This window comes from Hibiscus syriacus, unplaced genomic scaffold (genome assembly GCF_006381635.1).
Source record: "Hibiscus syriacus cultivar Baekdansim isolate YM2019G1 unplaced genomic scaffold, ASM638163v2 tig00110044_pilon, whole genome shotgun sequence".
Classification (NCBI taxonomy): Eukaryota; Viridiplantae; Streptophyta; class Magnoliopsida; order Malvales; family Malvaceae; genus Hibiscus; species Hibiscus syriacus.
In genome coordinates, this window is record NW_024062574.1 from 263,354 (window position 1) to 273,024 (window position 9,671).

The 9,671-nt window shown below is 35.6% G+C and overlaps 1 protein-coding gene across 1 annotated transcript; it reads left to right on the forward strand.

Annotated features, from left to right (window-relative positions):
- The first annotated feature begins 4,137 nt into the window (after positions 1-4,137).
- On the forward strand, positions 4,138-9,323 carry LOC120213699 (starch synthase 1, chloroplastic/amyloplastic-like). Its single transcript, XM_039211761.1, has 15 exons — positions 4,138-4,480; positions 5,150-5,505; positions 5,804-5,881; positions 5,975-6,099; positions 6,293-6,374; positions 6,573-6,746; positions 7,136-7,217; positions 7,414-7,505; positions 7,600-7,662; positions 7,743-7,832; positions 8,092-8,216; positions 8,298-8,406; positions 8,495-8,550; positions 8,683-8,722; positions 9,123-9,323. The coding sequence occupies exons 1-15, from the start codon at positions 4,153-4,155 to the stop codon at positions 9,279-9,281; spliced, it is 1,959 nt and encodes a 652-aa protein (XP_039067692.1). The 5' UTR covers positions 4,138-4,152; the 3' UTR covers positions 9,282-9,323.
- Positions 9,324-9,671: the final 348 nt, after the last annotated feature.

Genomic DNA, 9,671 nt, shown 5'->3' on the forward strand with positions numbered 1-9,671 from the left:
TCAGCCGGTAGAACTTGAGAGTTCGCTTAGGGGTTATATACAAAGGGAGGCGTTGTCCACGGTGGGGATACAAATGTAATTTTGGTACTTTTATGGTGCCTTTGGTTTGGGTAATACAATATTTTTTTAGAGTAGTAAAAATAATGTTATGAATATTTATTTATGTGGATATTTATCTCTAATTATATATCTATTTATAAGATGAATTTTTTATATGTTTAATTATTAGGACTCTAATATTTATTAGAGTTAGAGTTTTATATATGGAGTTCAGAAAAAATATTATATACAATTAATATTAAGATAATAATATACTTCTATGCCCTCTTCTTATATTTTTCTTCTTCATGTTCTTCTTACTAATTCTTTTAGATTATTTTGTAACATATAACTACTTTTTATTTATAAAATTTAAGTTTAAATAATTGTGTATGCAGAATGTATGTGTATTATCCATTAACAGGAGAGATAGAGCATACACCAACTTCAGAAAAAACTTTGTTCACTAAAATCACCAAGCCCAGCGGCATTGGTCTACAACAGGAACACCAGCACCCTATGATCTTAATGGTTGGTCAACATACCTCATACATGGCATCCATCAAGATGGCTCTTAAGCCTCGAGCACCTGTATTTTTAATTATTGCTTTTCTAGCAATTAAGTTCAAAGCATTTTCTGTGATGTGCAGTTTGACCTGTGAGAAAGACAATCAAAGTGAAATAAATTGGCCGTGCATAATTGCAGACAAGTTAAACATGCATTGAATACAAATGAATTAGCATTTCAAAGTAGTACACTAAGAACTTACACCATTAATTTGGAACAGCTTTTTGTATTGCTTGCCTAGTGCCTTTTTTGGCTCGAAGCTTCGGGTTTGAAGAGGTTCGTGACCTGGGAAAGTATCTTGAAGTTCCCTCCTCCATAATAGAGTCACAAAGGCAACGTACTCCTACCTTCTTGATAGAATGAATCAACGTCTCTCAGGTTGGGCGACAAAGACTTTGTCTCTAGCTGGTCGTATTGCACTAGCTAAGGCAGTTCTTTAGGTTATGCTGACTTATGTTGTGCAGGCTTCATGGGTTCCAAAGGGCCTTTGCGAGGAGATGGAAAAATCATCCGACGTTTTGTGTGGGGTGGAAATAATGGTAGGCATGGCATTCCGCTTTTTAAATGGGATACCCTACAAAGACCCTTGGAAACTGAAGGTGTTGGTATTCAGAATCTATACAATCAAAACAAAGCTTTTCTTATGAAAGTTGGGTTCCAATTGGTCTTAAATCCGGACAAGCTTTGGGTACGAATTATTCGTGGGAAATATAAATGGGAGAACCTGTTTCCGATTGATCTCAACACTTTTAATGGCTTTCGTTTATGGAAAGGATTGGAATGCATTTGGAGGGACTTCAATGAGAATATATCTTGGAACATTCGTGACGGAAAAAGCACGGATTTCTGGTACGATCACTGGCTTGATAACGAGGACCGTCTCATATTTTCTCATATGGGACCATCTCCGCCGAACCCAATGTCTTTTCGTCCGATGGTACTTCCCTCGGGGTCTTGGAATTGGGAGCGTCTCACCCCACTCCTCTCGGAGAGCATCATTCACCATATTGCCGCAGTTCAACCACCTCAAGATTACTTCGGTCCTAACACTCCTGGATGACGATGGGAGAGTTATAGAAAATTCACTTCGAAATCTGCGTATAAATCCATCACTCACCATGATACTGAGGATAGTTGGCCTTGGAAACGAATTTGGAAGTTGGCTGTCCCGTAGAGGATTCGTGTGTTCTTATGGCTCGTTTTACATTGACCTTCTATTTACTAACGTTGCGGATGCGCCGACACCTGATGTGTGCCAAATATGCAATCGGAATAAGGAAGATGTCGATCACATTTTACGCCATTGTCGCTTGGCGAACCAGGTTTGGGCAACAATGGTAAAACCCGATAAACTTAATGATTTCTTACAATTACCATAGCAGGAGTGGCTCGAGGTGAACTTGAATGCTGGAAACAATTTTGCTTTGCAAAATAAGAATTGGGATATAAAGTTTGTTGTGTATTACTGGCAGTTGTGGAAGTACAGGTGTAATGTGATTTTCAATCCAAATTATGTACAACGAGAGGGCTTCAGTACTATTTGCAATTAGTTTATTGATGAAATCGTGGTTGCCAATGCTGACCGAAATTCAGCGATGGCCCCCTGGTATAATCTATTATGGTCTCAGCCCCCACTGGATGAATAAAAGAAAACTCGGACGGAGCTGTTCGTCTTAGTGACAATATGGCAACGGCTGGGGGAATTTTGCGAAGTTTTGAAGGAGATTGGATGCTCGGATTCTCACGAAGTCTTGGAAGATGCTCAGTCCTTATGGCTGAATTGTGGGCACTTCACGATACCTTATTGCATGCTTGGAGACTTGGATTCTGACGTGTCGAGGTTGAAACGGACAAGCTTGAGGTTTACAAAATCTGCAATAACCTTTCGGATGCGTTAGTAGGGAGTAATTGATTACCATGATTCTTGAGTTCGGGATCGAGACTGGAATATTAAGATTAAACACAATAGTCGGGATGAGAATGCTGTTGCAGATAGGCTGGCGGTGATGAGTCGTGGTGTTCCTGTTGGAATGAATGTCTTCATGGAACCTCCAGTGGAGTTGGCAGATCTGCTTCTTAGGAGCTGCAGAACTCAACATAATTTTGTTTATGTTTTGCGCGATGTATTACAAAAAACAATTTAATAGTCAGTAAAATCTATAAATATGAGAGAGAAATTACATTGTATATTATAATTATATTGTATATTAATAAAATTATTTTCTTTTTGATAATTATAAAATTTTCAGTTAAAATTTAGTTTTATAATTTTTTTAGTTTATTTTAAGTTGTTAGTACGTTAATATTGATTTTATTATATGTTAAGCTCTATTATTTAGAAAATATATAGTCAAATTTATCATATAAATATCATTATATGTTAAAAATTATAAAATAAAAAATTTATTTCAAAAAGTTGATATAACATATTTGACAATTTTTAAATTTTTTATTATTTTTTATTAACTTTTAATTGTAGACATGAAACATTGAAATTTTATATAAAAAAGAAAATGGAATTAAAAAAACATTTGGCCTTTTATACTATAATCAATCTTTTCAATTGTCAAATTCATAATAGTTACATAAAAATGGATTATGCATTGCACGGAGCCTTAATATATAATTAAGGAAAGATACTATTAGTTTTGTTATTATTTATTTAATAAAATCGGTAAAAAATTACACGAAACATTATTATTTCTACCGGTTTTGTTATTATTGGGCGTTTTACCAATTTTATTAACATATTCGATAAAGCGCTATCTAAAACATTATTTTTTTATCGGTTTTGTTATTGTTGGGCACTTTACCGAAAATGTTAAAAAACATTAATATTTTAGGTAAAAATAATAATATTTTAAGTAATTTTTTACCGATTTTGTTAAAAAAATAATAACAAAACCAATAATATATTTTCTTAACCGTATATTAAAATTGACGTACAATATAATTTCCTTTGAAAACTAAAAAGTTTCAATACCATATGAAGAAGCCCCGTAGACATATAAAAATATAATTTATTATTATATATATTTTATAAGATAATATATTCTAATTTTATTATTTTAAAGGTTATAATATTTATAATATTTGTTTTTTTATTTTTTTCAATTAAAAATTAATAAAATTAGAAATAATATATAATTTTTTAATAGTAAAAAATATTTTTCTATATTATTTAAATTTATAGATTAATTGTTTAACTTTCCAACTGTTTTCTCCACAATTACCACGTCAAACAATCTATCTCATGATGACGTGGTGAAAAACCATCACTTTCAGCCAAAGCTTCAGCTGTATATTGAGGTCCACCAGCAGCGCATCTAAAAAAATGTCGGCTTTAGAAAACCCGAGAAACATCAAGTAGTGTGATTTACTGAATTGGTTCTTGGCTTTTTACTTTTTCTTTTTCCCTGTAGTACAAAACTGGCAAGTGGTTTCCTTTTCTGGGATTTTCATCTTTGTTATGTTCCTTTAGTACTCTCTCTATTCCCATCAAAACTCTCTCTTCTATTTTTTTTTGGTGAAATCTTTGTTTAGTAATGGAGTCTCTGCAATTAACTCGCCCAGTGTCCTGCAAATTATCTGTCAATATTTCTGATCATGCTCTCAGTGTGAGACCGAGTTTTGTTGATTTGAGTCATTTGATGAGAAAGAATTTTCGAATAGGTAAATTGACAATAGTAAAATCGGATATGACCAGAAATGGAGGTGAGTTCGACGGTTTAGCTGACGACTCTGATTTCAATTCCGATTCTCTCGATGAAGAAGAAGTAGAAGAAAAACAAGAGGAAAAGCAAGGCGTTCTTCTGGGGATAGACAGGGATGAATCCGGCTCTGTCATTGCCTTGCATTTGATTCCACCTTCTGGTATTTTCTCGTTCTAATATATTGAAATTTCTTATTGTTTGTTTGTTTTGGATTCTCTATTTGATTTATGACAAATTCAGATAGTGATATGAAGGAATCTAGAGTTTTAATATAGTAATCCTTTGATGATGATGAAACTTCTTCTTCCTTCAATTTTGGTCCAGATGGAGTTTCTTTTTAAATGATTTGTGAAACATTCAAGAGGCTTTCCACTTTTTCCTTTTTAGAAATATAAATTAGACTGTTTTATGTTGATATTATTTATCTTATCTTCATATCGGTCTATAAACCTTAAAACTTCTATTTTTTAATACAAGAAAGATGTCCTTGCCCCCTCCTTACCGGACATGTCACGTGCATGTTTTCGTTTTCAATGCCGATCCGTTAAACTGGGCATTTCCCTTTCATCAACCATTTGGGGAACACAAGTTTACCACTTTGTCAAGACAATATCCTTAATTAATTTATGTGAAAAACAGAGTTGAGTGACACAATTGATTATATATATATTACACTATAGTTATTAAACGATTTTGTTGAATTTTTACTGTTTTTTCTCTGTTATTAAACAATTTCTGCTGATCACTAAAATTTGATCTGCTTTAATTAGTATCTTTACCAGCACCTTTGTTCAGTGGGTTAACTCTTGTGTATTAACTTGAATCATAGGTGAAGTCGCTATTGACTCTCATCAAGAGGAGGATGTCAAACCTGAAGAAGAACATGAGGTAATTGAAGAAGAAATAATACAACCCCGAGTAACCTATAATATAGTATTCGTTACGGCCGAAGCAGCACCGTATTCGAAGACCGGTGGATTAGGAGATGTTTGTGGTTCTTTGCCCGCGGTGTTGGCTGGCCGCGGACATCGTGTCATGGTTGTCTCTCCTAGATACCTCAATGGTACGTCCGACGACAAAAACTTTGCTGGTGCTTTCGATCTTGATCGGCGCATCAAAGTACATTGCTTTGAAGGGGAGCAAGAGGTTGCATTCTTCCATGAGTATAAGAATGGCGTTGATTGGGTAATAATCTACTGTAATCAGATTAGCACTTTTTTGGTTTAACTATTATAGAACTTATTGCATTTCCTTATATAGTATAAGGACTCTAGCGTACTTCAACACAATTTACTTATTAACATAATTTTAGAATATATAATTTTTAGGATATGTGTAATATACGAGTATATATTCATTATATATACTAAAAATGTAAAATTTAGAGGCAAAATAATAGTTTTGAAAAGCGGGTGAAATGGATGTAGTGCATCCATATTTTTTTGAAGAAAGCTCTCATTTACCGGTTTTCTTCTATTGCAAGGTATTTGTGGACCACCCTTCATACCATAGACCTGGAAATCCTTATGGTGATAGTCATGGTGCCTTTGGCGATAACCAGGTATACTTAATGTTTGTTCCGGTTATTGTGTGCTTGAACACAAAATTATTACGTTTTCTAGTGACCATTTCTTTCTTGATTTTGACTTTACAGTTTCGTTTTACCCTCCTTTGTCATGCTGCATGTGAAGCTCCTTTAGTGCTTCCACTGGGAGGGTATACATATGGGGGGAAGTGTTTTTTCCTCGTCAATGATTGGCATGCCGGTCTAGTTCCAGTGTAAGACAAGCTTACTTATTATTGCAGTTGTTTTCTGATTTTTCATCGGTCCATCTTTATATCTGATTTATCTTTGTGTTAGAAACAATGTCTATTATGAATTACTTTTCCTATTATAGTTGTCTGAGACGTATCTTTTCAATGCTTATGTTAAATCAATTCGCACTGCTGATTTCACATGTTAAATTTTCAGGCTTTTGGCTTCCAAATACCGTCCATACGGAACTTATAAAGATGCTCGGAGCATCCTTGTAATTCATAACCTTGGACATCAGGTAGATGCTTTTTTTCATATTATTTTTGCTTTGTCCTTGATTCTCTCATTTTCTGGTTCATCAAAACCGATTTAGAGAAAAAAACTCGCCTTTGGATTTCTTAAGTCTGCAATATGCGTAATTGTACTTTTATGAATTGAACTGTGCAAGTGAGTTTCTGCAATAATGATTTTAACTATATTGTTTTCCATGTGCAAGGGAGTGGAACCTGCAGTGACATATAAGAACTTGGGATTGCCTCAGGAGTGGTATGGGGCACTGGAATGGGTGTTTCCAACATGGGCACGAACACACGCTCTTGACCCAGGGGAAGCAGTCAATATTTTAAAAGGTGCAATCGTGACGGCTGATAGAATACTTACTGTTAGCAAGGTGATTTGTTTTACATATTTCTCTATTTTATGGTACATTTACATCTTAAATGTTACACTTAAATATTAGGTTTCTTTAAGTCTTAATATTTCATGAAGAATCCTTGTTCGACACTCTTAAATGACACATCCAGTCATAGTATTGAAAATATCTGAATGTACCTGTTTTGGACATGTAACCTTGTCCGACACTCGCAACCGAGCCTGAGTAACATAGCTTAATGTTAACCCGGACTGAAAAGTCACTGCATATCTGCTCTGCTCAGATAGACTGCAGTGAATTGCAATAGAGAAGTATAAACTGTCCTCTACTTGATAAGTTTAAATTATTGCCTGCAGTTCTAGTAATCTTAAAAGACGGATTTTGTCTACTATACTTGTTAATTGTAGGGCTATGCTTGGGAAATAACAACGGTTGAAGGTGGATATGGTTTAAACGAGCTATTAAGCAGTCGAAGGATTGTTCTAAATGGTAAGTGTTCTCAACTTTGTAAATAGAATTTGGCCATCATGTCATCTGATTTCACAAATCTGGAAGCTGTTAGGCCGTGCAGGTACATATGTATTCAAGGTTAAGTTTTGTGCCCAAGTTTCTATGTATAATGTTTGTTGTCTGGATGAAATTAGATGTTTAACCAGACATCTCTTAAACATTCGATGATGACCAGGAATTGTGAATGGCATTGATGTTTCGGAATGGGATCCATCTTCAGATAAGCATATCGGATTCCATTATTCTGCTGACGATCTCTCCGGGAAGGTAATTACTCTCATGCTTCTAGTCTTGGCCATTCATAATCGAAAAAAACTCGAAATTCTGGATAATTCTTGTCCTAATCTATTGTTAACTTCAGGCGCAATGCAAGACCGCTCTTCAAAAGGAATTGGGCCTTCCAATTAGGCCTGAATGTCCCTTGGTAAGATTTTACTTCCTGTTAGATTCGCCTTGGTAGTAAAAAAACATGCTTTCATTACTTTCTCTTGAAGTTGTATACAGATTGGATTCATAGGGAGATTGGACTACCAGAAAGGAATCGACCTAATCCGTTGGGGGATTCCCGAGCTTATGGAAGATGATGTACAATTTGTGAGTTTTGCATTTACTTAGTAACCTTGATACATTCAAGTTATCATTACTCAATTCATCGGGGGATCTCTGCAATGATCGGAATATGGATTGCAATCTAGTAGTTGTGGGGACTTCGGTAATCGGGTGCATTGTGGCAATGTCATTTAACAAGCATAAGTTTGGTGCTATCTAGTGGCCTATCTATTCCATATATCATGTTTTTTAATTATTCGACTTTCAACTTAAAACGAGAACTAAGCTTCTGAACTTCCTTTAGGTAATGCTTGGCTCTGGTGACCCTCTGTATGAGGACTGGATGAGAGCAGCAGAGACAACTTACAGAGATAAATTCCGCGGTTGGGTCGGATTTAACGTTCCGATTTCTCATCGGATCACTGCAGGGTAACAGAACTTTTTATTGCTAACATGTTAGATGAGAACCGAGATAACCATTAATACACGATTCTTTCTTGGAACGAGCAGCTGCGACATACTGTTGATGCCTTCAAGATATGAACCTTGTGGATTAAATCAATTGTATGCAATGAGATATGGTACTGTACCAGTAGTACATGCCACAGGAGGACTTAGAGTGAGTTTAAATCAATAAAAATATTTCCTTCCTGTTTGTTTTTATCCCGATTCAGGTTGCATGACATGCCTCTTAACTTACTCTTCAGGACACGGTAGAGAATTTCAGTCCGTATGCTGGGGACGGTAGCGGTGAAGGCACAGGGTATGAAACGTTCCGTGACAGTTTTCTCCATAAGATTTTGTGCATGCTTTTATATAGAAAAAAGGATGAAACTATTCTTTATGTGTTCGTCTGCATGTAGTTTGTCTTAAAATGGTTGTGAATATGCTGCAGGTGGACTTTTTCTCCCCTTGCGAAAGATCGTATGCTCGAGGTATGTTAATGTTATGCATATGCCTTATCTCGAAACTATATAGTATGCTCGAGGTATGTTAATGTTATGCATATGCCTTATCTCGAAGCTATATAGGATTAAATTTACATTTATTTTATCCGTCTTTTTTATTCCATTTTATCCGAAACCGACTGCTTTAAGCCTTTTCAGCGACTTCATATTGCAGTGGTGGGTACTGGACCCTTACCGTTTTCTTCTATGCCAAGAAATCTTCTATAGGACTAAATGTTCATTTATTTTATCCGTAGTCGTGATTCGGGTTCCGCTAAAACAACTGCTTTAAGCCTTTCAACTAATCTGTCTGAACCGCAAAATATTTGATATCGTTTGCTTCCATAGTCGACTTTCTTAATCGGAACTAAGTTTCGTCTTACTGCAGGCGTTAAGGACAGCTATAATGACCTACAGAGATCACAAGTCAACATGGGAAGCATTGATGAGAAGAGGTATGCTAAGAGACTCCACCTGGGAAACTGCCGCCATTCAATATGAGCAGGTTTTCGAATGGGCTTGCATTGATCCTCCGTATATTCCATGATCGGAAAAACCGGAAGAAGGAATGTCGGAATCACAAAAATGGGCGGAGAACCTTAAATGGTCCAAGAAATCGTTGAATACCCGAACCCTGGGAGGAAATGTTTATGGTGAAGCAGTGGGAAAACTGAAGGGTTCAGCTTCGCCAATCTGGGTTTGAGCTTCCATTGAAGCTTTCCGGTGATGTTGCATTGGTTTTCTTTGTTTTAGAGTAAAATTTAGCTTTGCAGATTGCATGTTTTGTTGATTAGGTGGAATACCTATGAACAGAATACTACGGAATTACCTAATATTCCATTTTTGAAATAAATTTAAACTTCGTTTGGTCTTTATTGAGTATAACACAAGCAACTAGAGTTTTTCTTTTCTTTTCCGTATAACACTGATTCAGATA

Coding starts and splice junctions, on each gene's coding strand:
- LOC120213699 (XM_039211761.1), top strand. CDS start 4,153: ATGGAGTCTCTGCAATTAACTCGCCCAGTGTCCTGCAAATTATCTGTC. Junction 6,747..7,135: donor GAATACTTACTGTTAGCAAG/GTGATTTGTTTT, acceptor TGTTAATTGTAG/GGCTATGCTTGGGAAATAAC. Junction 7,506..7,599: donor CTGACGATCTCTCCGGGAAG/GTAATTACTCTC, acceptor TGTTAACTTCAG/GCGCAATGCAAGACCGCTCT.